Source organism: Anabas testudineus, chromosome 18 (genome assembly GCF_900324465.2).
Source record: "Anabas testudineus chromosome 18, fAnaTes1.2, whole genome shotgun sequence".
Classification (NCBI taxonomy): Eukaryota; Metazoa; Chordata; class Actinopteri; order Anabantiformes; family Anabantidae; genus Anabas; species Anabas testudineus.
Window position 1 is genome coordinate 28,329,740 of NC_046627.1, and position 16,324 is coordinate 28,346,063.

At 38.7% G+C, this 16,324-nt stretch overlaps 1 protein-coding gene across 2 annotated transcripts; it reads left to right on the forward strand.

The window, feature by feature from the left end:
• The first annotated feature begins 8,331 nt into the window (after nucleotides 1-8,331).
• LOC113157199 lies at nucleotides 8,332-13,627 on the forward strand. Of its 2 annotated transcripts, XM_026352523.1 has the most exons (5): nucleotides 8,332-8,939; nucleotides 10,392-10,742; nucleotides 11,588-11,671; nucleotides 12,737-12,853; nucleotides 12,953-13,627. In XM_026352523.1, exons 1-5 carry the CDS (start codon nucleotides 8,882-8,884, stop codon nucleotides 13,024-13,026), a joined length of 684 nt encoding a protein of 227 aa, XP_026208308.1. In that variant the 5' UTR covers nucleotides 8,332-8,881; the 3' UTR covers nucleotides 13,027-13,627. The 2 variants fall into 2 exon arrangements, with proteins under 2 accessions (XP_026208308.1, XP_026208309.1); XM_026352524.1 differs by lacking the exon at nucleotides 11,588-11,671.
• The last annotated feature ends 2,697 nt before the right edge of the window (nucleotides 13,628-16,324 follow it).

Sequence of the window (16,324 nt, forward strand, 5' to 3'; positions counted from 1 at the left end):
TCATCCATGGACTGAGAGAGCAAGGGATACAGAAAAGGCGTCTTTGACATTTGCATCTTGTCGTCTATGACGCAAGCCTTATTTTATCTTCTTTTAAAAACTGTACTTGTACCTAGTTGTGCAAATGGCATCCATCGGAGCGAGCAAAAGCCAGAGTGTTTTGATAGAATGAACACCAGCACTGTACAACATGCTCCAAAGCGTGACTGCTTCCAGCCACAAACATAAAAAGGCAAAATAATAAACTTATGAGCTACTGTAATGGAAGAGCTGAGAATTTAAATAAGCTTATACATTCATGCAGTTATATTCAATAAAATTACCTAATAACCTAAACTGTCCGTCAGTCTAACCAAGGAGGGGATAGTCAAAAACATGTGGTATGATCCCAGATGGATACAACAGGAGGAAACCACAATGAAAAATGTCAATGTATTAAGTAAGGCTGTCAAAAAAGTAATGAATAAAAAAGAACACTGAGTAAACATGTTTTGCTGTGTGCTTTGATCTGTTGCACTGAGAAGAAGAAAAAAGATGAGAAGCAGCTTGTACTGTGTGATTTTAAGGGGGGGGTGTTTGCTGTAGCTTCTAGGAACGGAAGCAGAGCACCTCAGTTTTTTTTTTTTTTTTTTTTGTATTTCCTGTGACTGGTTCACCCAATCCTCACACGTAAGACTGAAGGCTATTTTCACAGGTAGGTTTTAATATTTTTATATGCATGGTTATACAGCCCAAGTTCCATTAAAGTTGTGTCCTAGCTGCTTTTGGAAACAGGGTTCTGGTGGTGCTTTAACACAAAAAGGTAAGATTAAAGGACAATAAAGAGTCACACAAATTCATCTTGCACATACTTTTCACCATGTGATGTGACCTCAGATGTTGCCGTTGTACTATACAGTACAAAAACAAACAAACAACCAAACAAACAGATTGGTCACTGGTCAAGTGTGCATTGAAGTATTGGTTTGAAGTATTGATTTGAAGTATTGGTTTGAAGTATTGGTTTGAAGTATTGGTTTGAAGTATTGGTTTGAAGTATTGGTTTGAAGTATTGGTGCGCCCTCTGCTGGTACAATCTAGGCTCTCATCCATCGTGTTGTGCAGTGTGAACTGCAGCTTATCTCACTACTTTTTGACTGGTTCAGTGATTCGAGCATAGTTAATATTATTTCTTTCTTATTGTGAATCATGCTCCAGAATATGATACATATTTTTATCTAGTGATGTGGATACAAATGGTTTGGGTCAGTGGTTCTCATGGTATAGTAACCATGTTACCATATACAGTCAGCTTTTTACAGCTTCTTCTAAACTGGCTTCACTTCACACTTCACAAAGGTGTGAGCTGTGCTATAAATACATCTTGCTAAAATTAAAATTAAGGTTAAAACAGGATGCTGTCAATCATAGTACCACTTGATTGATTATTCAGACAATTATCATACTCTCCACTATTAGTTATGAGAAAAGGTGGAAACTTTGTTATTCATTCCCAAAAGTCAACACTTTTCCACCATGAAGGAAGCTGCTGCTTAGTAAAAAGAACTTTGCTGCACACCTGAAGTTTGCTAAAGAGCACATTGACACTGTACAGCAGTATTGGAAAAATGTTTTGTGGACTGATGATTGAACTATTTGGAAAGAACACACAGCACTAAATTACTTAGTTCGGTGGAAGAAGCGTCTGAGAGTTTGAAGTCGGGTTGTCGTTGCACTATCAAGTTTTTATGGATGTTGTCAATAAAGACATGAAAGAATCCGAATTGTCTTTGTGTCATTACCTTCGGTACATTATATTCGTTAATACTCTTGACTTACATGAAGATCAGATCATGTTTTATGACAAATTAATGCAAAAAAACATGAAATTTCAAAAGGTTCACAGACTTATCCTGCCACTGTATATTGAAGTTGTGTTGTCTTGGAGTTTAATAAGTTTAATAAAATGAGCTCCATTCTTCATATGTAAATACACCAAGTAAGAGTTTGACGTTAAAATGTAGAGCAGCTAGTCTGTAGCACAGAGGAAAGAGGTGGGAGGAACATATTAATATTAACATTTACATAACATGTGCTGTGACTCACAGGACAGATAAAAATAAAGAAATCATCACTACTAATTTTCCAATACCTTATCTTAGACCTTATTAATTTTTCCTCTGCAGAACATATGAAAAGGTCACGTTTCATTCTTGCCGCAGCCAAAAAACCCTGTGTATATTTAGCGCAGGCACAAAACTTCATTTCAGGTGGATGAACATATGATTTGAAGAGGAAAAAACAAAAATGACTACATATGAGGAAAACAAATGACAAATTAATTCCCAACAAAGGAGTTTAAACAGGAAATTAATAACACTGTGTTTTAGTTAGATATAGTGTATAAGTACAGTATTGTAGTATATGTATACATGTATAATATAGTTGGTTAGTCAGTGCTGAACAATTTCCAAAAACAAAACTTGTTGGTGTAAACTCTTGTGTTTTACATACAAAAGGACTGAAGAGGGCGCCATACACTTTGCTGCTTTCTAAAACTGTCCATGCTGAGAACTGAATGTTCTGAAGTCTGGGATTTGATGGAGTTTTAAATGAATAAATGGATTTCAATGAGATTGTTGTTAAAACTGACGTACAATAGTTATTAACAAGAGAGGTCACCGATCAACAAAGAATAAACACCAATTAGAACAAGGTAAATCATAAAAATGTATAATGATTTCTGTATATATGGGTGTATGAATGATATATGTAGTGTTTAAGTTACAGGAAAGCAAAAACAACCTGGAAAAAATGTAGGTTATTGAAAGATTAAATCATTCAGATTAAACAAAAAAAAAGGTGTGGCTAGAATTCACAAGCTGATCTGTGAATTACATGTGTTTATCTGTTTAGACGCTGTCTAACACAGACCAGAAGCCAATAAGCCTCTTGGTTTGTGTTTAGTAGACTGACAATATGTGGTTCAGGTCTTCCTGTTTGTCTCTCTGATCACAGTCCACAGCAGAGCACAAGACCACTTCCGCTGAGCAGACCGTGCACAAAGATGCAGCATGATGCAGGTCGGCTGTTCTTGTAAACGTCACAGTTTCTAAAAAGCACCTGCTTCAGAGTGACGAGAACAGAGCAGCTTCACTAACCTGCTTCAGAGTGACGAGAACAGAGCAGCTTCACTAACCTGCTTCAGAGTGACGAGAACAGAGCAGCTTCACTAACCTGCTTCAGAGTGACGAGAACAGAGCAGCTTCACTAACCTGCTTCATGCACACTTCTTGACATTTGTCATGATGCGTTTACATGTTGAAAAGCTTCAACTGATTATTAACAAGACAAAAAGATTTTTCCTGGTAGTTTTCACTCATTCCTTTTTGTCACCTGTCATCTCATTACACTTGTAATCCAGTGATTCTCACTAACATCCTGCTGACAGCAAATATCAAGTAGTGGTTGATGTTAATTAAAGTTGATGTGAAGGGCATCTAAGCAGACTTTACATTCTGTCCATGCATCATGCACATGGCTCCTGCCCTCAGAAGAGGAAATGTGGTCCGCTGCTAAATACTCATCTTATGTGGCAATTTGTCTTAGGATTTGGAAAGAGGAACGAGCTTCGCTACCAAAGGATGGAATTCATTCAGCTGCTGATGTTAAAGGAGCAGAGGATAGGCCCAGTCGGGATGAGCAACAGTTAAAAACTCCAGTACAGTTGTGTTGTTGAAGTGTTCATGTAATAATTAAAAGTTAAAAATAACTTCAAAATGCCTAAAAATACAACACATTATCAACATGTAATGTATTTATATATTCTCTTCATGGATCATATCCGGCAGGTCTAAAATCAGATCTACCAGCCTGTTCATGCATCTAATTTTCTTTTTCTACTACATAAGGAGCTCCATAGATGGCACCTCTCAACATTAAGATGCATTTTAGAGAACACTTCCAGTATGAAGGACATACTGCATGTTTACTGTGCCTGCTCACCGTCATCCACCCACACACCTTTGTTGTAGGCGGTGCCACCTCTTCTCAGGAGTGTGTGGGGCAACAACCTGACATCTTCTGACGTGGTTAACTTTACTGTAGAATGCTTTTACTGTTAGATCTGGACATAGAGTTCAGTGCCAACATACAGATCATATAATTTACATTAACCATAAACAATCGATTAAATATCTTAACAATGAAGAAGTTGAAGTTGACCTATGCCAGATATCGTTTTGTCTGTGTGTGTGTGTGTTAGATGTGAGGGACTAAATAGGGAGGGACTAATAGATAAGTATCATTAGTTGTGAGTCTCAGTGAAAGGATGCAGCTTCTGTTGAGCAGCGTGTTGCTGGTTTACCTGTGGGCGCTCTCATATTGGGGTGAGTAGGAACATCATCTTTAACTTTATCTGTGTGGACGTGTGGGGCAACACATATAACTGACATCGTGTTTATTAAGAATTAGAAAGCGTGTGACGCCCAGACAGAAGTGGAGAGTGAAACAAGACGAGAGGGAAAATTTAAATTGCTCTGGTGGAAATGTGAATGCTGTTTTGTTTTTTTGTTTTTTTTTTATTGGATAGAGAGTAGCTGTGTGGCATTTCTTTTAAACTGAGAGAGGAACAGAAAAACAAAATCACCTCTCACCTTGTTGTCTGTCACATTTCTATGTATGAACCCCTCTGTACTGATACAATCTCTGAACTCTCAGACTCTCGTTAATCTAAGCTGAATTTTTTTTTAAATTCTCGTTGCTGAGTAACTCATGTGTCTCAAACTGAGCAAATACCAGATAGGAGTCATCCAAAGAGATGTTTTGAGAAACATACCTACAAAATATCAGAAAGAGTTAGAACTGAGCTGTAGCTTTGAGCTGTTTTTCCAGGTGACGCAATCTGTAAGCGCAGTATGTGCAGAGGTCTCTTTTCTTGTCTGCAGCAAACCAAGCAGTCACTGCTACAAACGCTTACGGCCTCCCCCTCAACTACTGATGAACTACACTACAATCATCCAGCTCTTTGTCTTTTTACAGGTGTTTCATCAGCCATGTTTGTTGTGAGCCAGGGTCCCTGATGTCTCTGTGATGGAATGGGAGGCAGCGAGCATCAGCTGCTGCTGGACGGAGAAGTTGGAGCGAACGTCTGTGAACTGGCTGAAAAATCAGAAGGAATTCAAGTCTGAGAGCATCATCTCAAAGATCAAATGTCCCGAAGAGCAGTGTACGTGTTCAACACTAACCTTTACAAAGATCACAAGAGGCGATTCAGGGACTTACGTGTGCAGGGTAACTGTGGAAATACCAGTTTATACTGTGGTTGAAGGAAACGGCACAGTCATCACAGTTGGAGCCAGGGAGAGAACAGGACACGACAGAGATGCTGGTAGGTGAAAAAAGAGTTCAGAGGTATTTCAGTAGCAGCAGCAGCATCTCACCCTCCTCTACACACACAGGCCACATCACAGCTGTGCATGTTAGTTAGAGACCTCACAGTTAAATTAGGTGTTTTGTTAAAGCATCACTGGTAATGATGTGTGTCACTGAGCAGGTGTCTCAGATGCTCCACAGGAGGACGTGTTCATTCACATCTTGAGGTGTCTGCCCATCCTCGCCCTCATCTTAACCTTCTTCTACCTCTACAATTCAAGGAGTGAAGCTCAGCCACACACACAAGGTACTGTAGACAGCACCATTCATAACTTTGGGGTTACATAGATATTTGATACATTTTTAAAGCAGATATTTAGTGTTTAAAAATCACATTAAATTAATTAGAAACACAAAGTAGACATTGTTAATGTGTAGCTAGAAACAGCTCTTTGTAATGGAATATCTGCATAAATGAACAGAAGCCCATCATCAGCATACATTATAACTGTATTCCCACGACGTGTTGTGTTTGCTAATGCAGGTTTAGATATTTAAAAGCCTAAGTGATCATTAGGAAAAGTCACACGTCAGCACAAATGAAAACTGCTGTTCTAATAAAGAAACAATAAATCAGGTCAGATCTATTTGAAGCAGCAATTGTGGGTTTAAATACAAACTCGAAAGAGCCAGAACCATCTTCCTCTTTTCTTCCTCTGAGAAACAGCTGTCCTGTGTGAGAAGTTACCAAGGAACATGCTCACACACACATAAAGCAGCACAAACTGGCTGTTTGAGGAGTGGGAGGCTCTTTAAACACTCTGAAGTGTCCAGTTGATGCTTCACAGGTTCTTAACAGGATCCATTAAATAGTGCCCTTCTCAGCAGTGAAGAGGTGACTCAGAGATAGTGGCCTTGTTAGATGGAGGTGCAAAGAAAAAGCCATATGTCAGACCAGTAAATAAAAAAATAAATAAAATGACACAAGAACAGAGACACTGGACAGAGGAAGACTGGGAGAAATGGCACGAACAGACAAATCAAGTTGTGTTGTGTTTGACTCACTAAGAACAACATTTGTGAGATACAGACTCAAGGTCAAGCATGATGTGATGGTCTGGGCCTGTTTCAGTGGACAGTGAACAGTGGACTGGAAGATTAGTACATGGTACAAAGCATCTCAAAGAAGCAAAGCTGTCGTTCCATTTTACGTGGGTGGTGCTTGATTGGAGCCAGTTTTGTCCCAGAACAGTCATTTTTTATTCTTTTAGCCATGTCTCTAGTTAAGACTACTTAAGAACATTTCTAATTAGCCCCAGACTTTGAACAGTTGACTAACTCGACAACAGATTAACAGCAGACACTGTGTTGCAGTAGATTGTGTCTAACTGATGATGTTCGTGTTTCAGCTGCTCCTGAAAATAAACCCACAACTCAAAGAACAGAGGAAGACCAAGAAGAAGAGGAAGAAGAAAACAACACAACATCAGATGACTGATAAAGATACAAACCATCATTTATAACCCGCCTCTTCTTCTGTCCTCATTTTCTCCCTGTCACAGCCTCAAGAAGATGAAGAAGAGGAAGGACATGAGAGGGGGATAGAAACAGGAGCAGTCCGGAAAAAGAGATGAGGGAAACTAGACATCCGATGATTAAATGAATTAGATAAGAATAAAACTGTCATCAATGCCTTCCCTACCTTCAGAGAGGACATCTGTAAGGATTTGCTTTCTGACATCAGTAATCCATGTCTCTAGTTTAATAATGGAAAACCAATCTGCCAAGAACAGAATTTGTAGTTCAGTGGATCCATCTATATCATAATCTGCAGTTGATATACCAATAATTAACATGGCAAACAGTATTATGATGGCTTGTAGAAGAAATTTAACATTGTGACTGTTTAATGTTTTGTGCTGACTCAGCTGAATCCTAAAACACGTGTTTCCTTTATCTATGCAACTGAGTGTTCAGAAAACTCAGGATGCTCAGTGAACCCAGATAAGTGCTGCCAGCATCACTTAAGTACAATACCCCATTGTCTGGTTAAGATAATATGATGATCTTTTCCTGATGAGGTCTGAGTAAGCGTAAAATGAGTAAATCCGATTGGTAGAAAGTCTGTTTACGCCTTCAAGCACACATAGAAAAGAAGCGCGTGGACGTAGAGATTCAGAGTTGTCATGTACCACATGTTATGAGTACAGCTCTCCCCGGGTGACGAATAAAGAAACGACAAAGACAAACAGACTTTTCTCTCATCATTTCTTTTTTTGGATGAGGATCAGCGCGAATTTCAAAATTTCCTCCACATGGCTATACTATAATTTCTGATGGTCTGTAATGTAGTTAGGTTATCAGGTCTGGTAGGCATGTGTGTCATAACAATCAGTTAATAATAATAATAATAATAATAATAATAATAATAATCATAATAGTAATTTAGCCATGATTACAAATACTTTACTGTTAAACCCTCAAACTAATCTCCTGCATTAAAGTCCTGTGTGTTGTTGACTCATCCATTTAGTCCTCCTCCCTGCCTGGACCAACCTGATACTATACTGATCCACATAAGAACCTAACAAAGTATTAGTATTTTAATAACTCAGAATGAGAACGGGCTGGGAAATCCTTCTGCTTTGCACTTGTTGCCTTTTTATGAGTAAAACAGGGCCCACAATCTTGTTTAAACCAGTTGAATTAGTTTTAGGCTACCGCAGGCCAACCTTTAAGTGTGGATGAGAATGCATGTCGTCTGTCTGATCTGTTGAAGTGTGAGTTCAGGAGTGTGCAAGAAAGCAAATAATCAGAAGAAATAATCAGAGATACAGCAGGTTGAAACATTAAACCTGGTCATATGCAGTGGTCTTTGCAGCCTGGTTGTATGGTTAAGACAAAGCTTCATTTGTTTTCTCAATTTTAAAAGCAAGGAAAGGAAGACGAGTTAATTCACATGTTGAGGCGTCTGCCCATCCTCGCCCTCATCATAACCTTCTTCTAGTTCAAGGGGTAAAGCTCAGCCACACACATCAGGTAGTAACTAACTCTCTATTAACTCCATTGTGACGATATTGTAGAGACACTGTGTTGCAGTAGATTGTGTCCAACTGATGAGTGTGTTCAGGTTTCAGCTGCTGCTGAATTTAAACCAACTTCAACACAAAGAAAGGACTGGACTGCATGACAACAGTAGCAAATCTTTCTCTCATGAATATAATTTTAAACATATCTGCCAAGGTGTCAGCTATATGCAGACGGCTATTGACTTGTGATGAAGCGTCTGCTGAGCAGTGTGCTGCTCGTCTCTCTGTGTGCCCCTCTCTCTCTTATCATGAGTGGGCACAGGAAGCGCAGAATTTGTGGTTTTGCTGACTGCTGCAAATAATAAAAAATAAAAAAGACAATGCAGTGGGAAGGTGTGAAACCATTCATCGTGTGTGTGTGTGTGTGTGTGTCTGTAGGGTGTGAGGGTTGTAATTGAACTGTGAAGTTTTAGTGTTCAGCAGTGAGTCAATGTGGAAACATGAAGCTTCTTCCGAGCCGTCTGCTGCTCCTCTCTCTCTGTGTCCTCTCACCTTGGAGTAAGTAGAAACCTCTTTGTGTGTAGGATTTAAACTGTTAGGTGACGGCTGCTGTATATATTGCAGAAAAGGTCTTTGCCTCTTGGACAAACTGTGCTCTGATCATGCAGCATCAGCTTGACCTGGAGTGAGTCCTCTTCCAGGTTGGTCCTGAAACAGGACTCACTCCTCTGCTGCTCTACTCGAGGTTTCTTCCATATTTTGCTGCTAAAGGTTGATTTTGGGGAGTTGTTCCTTATCTCAGTCAAGGGTCTAAGAGAAGAAAGACGTAGTTGTACAGTTTACATAAGCAGCCCGAGGTAAGGTTCACATTTCACTTTTTGTGAACTTTTTGAGTTTGCTTTGAAGTGAATGGGAAACACTTCTAATAACTTATGTACAAAAAGTGCTATATTAAGAAAAAACTTGACTTCTCTGTTGATGCAGTATGGATGAACAAATCATGCATCACTGTCTCTTTATCATCAGGGACACTTGTTATGACCCTGGTGATACCTCTATGGGTACTTTCACATCTTAGTATGTTTGCTCTGGTCAGAATCACATGATGACTTTGTAAACTCGTAGCATTTCCCTCTTGGTTCGGTTTCTTTTCACACAGAGAAATATCATAAGGGTAGCAAAACGCCACAGTACAAGCGCCACACATTAACAAGCCACTTACAGTATCCAACTGCCTCAACCAAACTGAGGAACGAGACTCTCCAAAGTCGAAAAGAGCAAGACTGACTCTATACAAGAGCTGTTTGCAGAGTTTTACCAAGTTATTAAGTTAGTGAACTGAGTCTGCACAGCGCACATGTGCATCCATCTACAATGGAGGGAGGCAGAGGAGGAAGAGTGGCTGTGAGAGGTGGTAGACGAAGAAGACCAAGAATAAACATCACTGATGAAATTCAAGCAGCCATTGTAGATCAGATTCTCTTCTACCTGTTCTGTTTATCTAACTATTATGATGTGGCAGAGACAGTGTGTTGTACTTTGTGTCCAACTTATAATAAATATAAAATGAATATAAATAAACCCATGTAAACACAAACAACAGAGAAAGAAACAGAGAGAGAGATAAAAAAAGGAGAAGAAGAAAATAATGCAATATTTAAATCACATTTACTGAGATGTTAGCTGGAGAGAAAATCAGCATTTGTGGTTTAGCACACTTCCGTAAAGACGTCAGAGAATCACGATTATTCTATAAATAAATGTATGTAACCTTCCATTGGGTGTATTTGGTGTGAGGGACATTAAACTGCTTACTATCAGAAAGATGAAGCTTCTACTGAGCAGTCTGCTGCTCTCCTCTCTCTGTGCCCTCTCATCTTGGAGTATAATTATACTAATTATTGTATTTAATGTTGGTCTCACATAGTTAATGGTGCAGGTCTCTATTGTTCCAACTGGTAAATGTACATAAATGTACCTGAATTAAAGTCTCACTCTGTCTTTTTACAGGTGTCTCATCAGTCACACTTGTTGTGACCCAGTCTCCTGATGTTTCTGTGAAGGAGGGGGGCACAGTAAACATCACCTGCTGCTGGACAGGACACGTTGAAAGACTGAGAGTTAACTGGCTGAAGAATCAAACAGAGATTAAGAACGAGTCTTTAAGCATAAAGAATCAGTCAAATAACTGTTTGAATTTGAGTTTTTCACATATTACAAGAGAGAATACAGGAAGATACATCTGCAGAGTGACTGTGGAGATACCAGTTTATAGTGTAATTAATGGAAACGGAACAATCATCACAGTTTCACCCACAGAGAAGATAAATGAGAGTAATACAGGACACAACACTACTGGAGGTAAGTGATTAAACACCCAACACACATGGACCAGGTTCAAACATGCTCGATTCATGTGTCGCCTTTTGTGACGAGCTGAGGTTAAAGATAATGAAAAAAATATTTTTAATTCACTGTCTATCATGTAAAACACATGCAGCTTTTTGCAAATATTTTATTTTATGTATAATTGTAATTTTATACAGAGGAAAAGAAGAAGAAATTGTGTCCACTTCCTGCTCTGTGTTGCAACATTACTAAACACTACTGCTTAAAAAAAACAAAAAAACGAACTAGTATATGAAGTTTGTTTATTATAATGACCAAATGAATTAAAAAATGAATTTCTAAAAACGAATTAGCATAATTTCAAACATTCCAAAAAGTTAATAAAATAATATTATAATAAAAATTTAAGATGGATGCCCTCTTATCTTGGAGTAGAAACACAGCTTTCATATCACGTCTGTTTCCAAAGAGGAAACTAGTTTGAATTTGTTGCATAAATGTTAAACTATGGCAGGTTTTCTAATCATTGTATTTAATGTTGGTCTCACATAGACAGTGGTGCAGGCCTCCATTGTTCCTTTGCTTTCATTGTACCTGACTTGTACGTCGCTTTGGATTAAAGCACCTGCCAAATGACCAAATGTTCCAATTGTTAAATGTATATTAATGCACCTTGACTATTTCTTTGCTCCTATATCTGCTCACATCAGCATTTGGGATGTTTTGTTATTTGGATCAATATGTTTTAGTGTTTGAATGTTTGTACAGGACGTTAGTTTCATTTCATATCAGTATTGCTTGATCACTTTGCTGTATAGTTACATTTGTATGATGCACTTTAAACTACATCCATGTAGCACAGAGCCTGTCACAAGACTGGGGTCAGACTCAGACTGCCAGAGAAGACCAGCGGGGCGCCAGACTGGAGGAGATGGCGTCGGGTGAGTATGACAGTCCAGGAGAGGAGGGTTTTGACTCAGTCGAGGATGAATTTACTGGGATACTCACTGAAGAGTGGTGAGTGGTGGATGGAGCAAAAGACTTTAAAAAGTGAGTCGTAGACTTGGGTGTGAGCTGCTGTGGAAATCCAGAGAGTCAGTGGGGGTGATGGTGGTGATCTGAAAGTGGTTGCCATAGGTGACGGGTGAGTCTGATGTCACTACCAAGATGGCCGTTTAAACGGAGAGTGAATGGAGCTGAAGGAGACAGGTGGAGACTGAAAGCACTAGACCTCGTGGCTGGTAACAGTAGAAAAGTTCCAGGAGAGTTATTACTGGTTTATAGAAGTACAGCATAAATCAGTCAGTATCCTATCACAAGATTCTCAAGATGAAGGAATCCAAAGAACAGGTGGATACATAAAGTCTGAGGTTATACACAGAAAAAAACAATAGATCCAATAGGCTAATATCAGATGTCTTGAGACTGTTCAGGTTATGAGAGAACAGACAGACCTGATCAGGTATACACTCACGTTACCGGAGGGTCGCGCAGAGGCAGGTTCCAGGTCAGGCAGAGTTAGTAACAGGTTGGCAGTCCAAAGGTAAAGGCTGGCTAGTGCTTCTCTCAGGTCGATGTGAGACTATCTGATGGGGGTAGGAGACAAACGGACCTGCTTATAAAGAGCAGGAATAACACAGGTGTGAGCAGGGAGGAGGAAAACAGGAAACAGACCAAATAAGGGAATGAGGGACAGACAGTACTAGTATCTGTAGAAGTATCTGAAGTTTGTTTATAATAATTACCAAATCAGTTAGTGCATTTAAAACTGAATTTCTAAAAAACAAATTAGCACAATTTCAAACATACACACAGACAAACGTTCTCAAATAAATATTTAATAATTTAAATTTACTAATTAAAGATGGAACAAGCATAAACAATAAATCTTTTACAAACTAAGGCACATGAAATGAAATGAACACTGACATAGTTGAATAGCACTGACATCCACCACACATTATGATGGTAAAGAACATGTAAGTAAATCCCTCGTCTCTGTTCAGCTTCCCACAGCATGGACGTGTTAATCCATGTCCTGAGGTTTGTGCCCCTCCTCCTTCTTCTTTTAACCTTTTTTTACTTCAACCACCGATGGACCAAGTCTCAGCAACACAGAGCAGGTACAATAATCTCTACACTCTGTTACAGTATGTGTTTAAATCAGACAGAAGCAGCTCATGTTACCTTATGACTGATCAATCAGTGTGTTTGTGATTCAGCTGCAACCCAAGAAGAAGAAGAAGAAGGAGATGAGGAAGAAAAAGGAGACGAGAGAGAAACAGAAGCAGAGTGAGAAGGAAAAAGGAAAGAGTCGACAATTTACTGACAACTTTCAGCTGGACTGAAGTTCCTGAAGGAAGTTCAGTAATCAATATTAATTTATTATATATTAAATATTTCCCACTGTGGTGCATCCCCTCCTCTTTTACCAAGAGGTAGGCCCTAACAGAAAAACCTCCCCCACTCGATGTTGCGTGTCAACACGGCTCTCGTAAATACACAGAAAGACACTTCCTCTACAGATTGAACTGAAGAATGCTGAACAGACTGTGTGGGAGCTTCAGGCCTCGCCACATTTATTAATGCACCATTCACAGCAAAGAAGAAGAAGAAGAGCTTGTCAGTCTGTGGATATTCCTGCTGGAGTCCTGTTAAAAGCACTTTAAAGTGTTATTATTAGTTTCCTTGTACTACTGCGTGTGGAACTGAGCAGATTTCTCTGTGCTAATTCATGTCCTGCCCTTCTCATCAACATGTTCTACCTCTCCAATGTAGGGACTAAAGATATATGTTTATTTATTTATGTATATGACAGACAATGTTCGTCAGTCATCAGTCAACATCAGACTCGTTTGTTAAGTTGTTATTTGAGGGTGAATTTGTTGTTTTCTATAATTCTGCAGAAATGTCTTTGAAACATAATAAAGACAGTTCCTACTACGCAGATTTTCAACGTGTGCATGTGTCAGGTGTTTAAACAGATTTGCTTGCAACACATGTGTACTGAGGATTTTTATCAATGAACAAATCAATATGAACAAATCATGTATTTCTTCTCCCTCCCTGACGGACGGGGACACAGTAAAGATCACCTGCTGCTGGAATGGGGAATTTGGTCTAATATACACACGGCAGTTTCCAAGTCACACGGAGAATTGTGTTTATTAAAGTCTATATAGATTAAAAATAGGGGAGCAGCTTTGTAAACCATATTTTTTTTAAGTGAAAACCTGTTTGGTTTGCATGAGCTGGATGTGAGAGAACTAACTGATGCTGAGTGGTCAAATGTGTGAAGAGATGAAGCCTCCAGTTAACAGTCTGCTATGCTGCACAGACGTCCTCTGCAAATGCTCAGTGACTCTGGTCTTCACCTGCTGAAATGGTGAAGTAGCTTCATGCATCAGTCTGCCTCTTTCCAGATGTCTCATCACATGTCTCTGTGATGGACTGGGACACAGCAGTCTGTCAGAGTCTGTTAGGATCATTGTCGTGCTGGAGAATTCCTCTCCTGCCAAGTATTTTGAGACTGGGACACATCTTTTCATTTAGTATTTTTATTTCTAAACTTGTATTTATACAAGTAAAATGGGTGGAGGGTTCAAGAAATGGATTTTTGCAATTGGGGGAAAACTGTAAACATGACAATATTTATGACGTAGTTTACTGTCAGATGTTGTACAGCAAGAAACAATTACCTGTTCTGTTCATCTAAGGTTCTTAAAACTGTCACGATATGGCAGAGACAGTATGTTGTACGTTGTGTTTAACCTATAAGTGTGAAGAAATGCACCCACCTAAACACAAACAACAGAGAAAGACCAAGAAGAAGAGAAAGAAACTGAGAGAGACGAAAAAATGAGAAGTAGAAAATAATGCAATATTTAAAACACATTTATTAAGATGTTAGCTGGAGAGAACAACAGCATTTGTGGTTTAGCACACTTCCATAAAGACGTCAGAGAAACAGAAACATCTATATATAAATGTATGTAACCTTCCATTTGGTGTGAGGGACGTTAAACCGACTACTATCAGAAAAGATGAAGCTTCTAATGAGCAGTCTGCTGCTCTCCTCTCTCTGTGCCCTCTTATCTTGGAGTAAGTAGAAACACAGCTTTCACATCGCGTCTGTTTCCAAAGAAGAAAATAGTTCGAGTTTGTAGCATAGGTGTTAATCTGTGGCAAGTTTTCCTAATTATTGTATTTAATGTTGGTCTCACATAGTTAATGGTGCAGGTCTCTATTGTTCCAACTGGTAAATGTACATAAATGTACCTGAATTAAAGTCTCACTCTGTCTTTTTACAGGTGTCTCATCAGGCGAACTTGTTGTGACCCAGTCTCCTGATGTTTCTGTGATGGAGGGGGGCACAGTAAACATCACCTGCTGCTGGACAGGACACGTTATAAAAGGGAGAATTAACTGGCTGAAGAATCAAAAAGAGATTAAGAACGAGTCTTTAAGTTTGAAGAGTCAGTCTGTGGAAAATGAGTCAAATAACTGTTTGAATTTGAGTTTTTCACATATGACAAGAGAGAATGAAGGAGGATACATCTGCAGAGTGACTGTGGAGATACCAGTTTATACTGTAATTAATGGAAACGGAACAATCATCACAGTTTCACCCACAGAGAAGATAAATGAGAGTAATACAGGACACAACACTACTGGAGGTAAGTGATTAAACAAGCAACACACATGGACCAGGTTAAAACATGCTGGTTTCATCTGTCGCCTTTTGTGAGGAGCTGATGTTAGAGATAATGAAATGAGACTTTTTTAATTCACTGTCTATCATATAAAACACACGCAGCTCATTGCACGTTTTTATTTGATGTAAAATTGTAATTTTATATAAAGGAAATTATTTTCAATGGGGAAAATCCTCTTTAAACACATAATGTTGTTTTGTGAAACAATATTTGAAGCCATTGAAAAGATTGCTGTGTCCACTTCTCTTGCTGCACTGTGTCAGAAAATTACTAGAAGCTATTGTTAAAAAAAAGTAATATTATCTGAAGTAGTATCTGAAGTTTGTTTATTATAATTATAAAAAGGATTAGTGCATTTAAAACTGAATTTATAAAAACAAATTAGTATAATTTAAAAAAATACACACATGGACAAAAGTTCTCAAATAAATATGAAATAATTTTAATTTACTAATTTAAGATGGAACAAGCATAAACAATAAATCTTTTACAAACTAAGGCACATGAAATGAAATGAACACTGACATAGTTGAATAGCACTGACATCCACCACACATTATGATGGTAAAGAACATGTTAGTAAAACCCTCGTCTCTGTTCAGTTTCCCACAGCATGAACGTGTTAATCCATGTCCTGAGGTTTGTGCCCCTCCTCCTTCTTCTTTTAACCTTTTTTTACTTCAACCACCGATGGACCAAGTCTCAGCAACACAGAGCAGGTACAATAATCTCTACACTCTGTTACAGTATGTGTTTAAATCAGACAGAAGCAGCTCATGTTACCTTATGACTGATCAATCAGTGTGTTTGTGATTCAGCTGCAACCCAAGAAGAAGAAGAAGAAGGAGATGAGGAAGAAAAAGGAGACGAGAGAGAAAC

Excerpts from the sequence above, each read along its gene's own strand:
- LOC113157199 (XM_026352523.1), top strand. The coding sequence starts at position 8,882 with ATGAAGCTTCTTCCGAGCCGTCTGCTGCTCCTCTCTCTCTGTGTCCTC. Across the intron at positions 8,940-10,391 it reads CTGTGTCCTCTCACCTTGGA|GTGTCTCATCAGTCACACTT; the intron begins GTAAGTAGAAAC and ends GTCTTTTTACAG. Across the intron at positions 12,854-12,952 it reads GTCTCAGCAACACAGAGCAG|CTGCAACCCAAGAAGAAGAA; the intron begins GTACAATAATCT and ends TTTGTGATTCAG.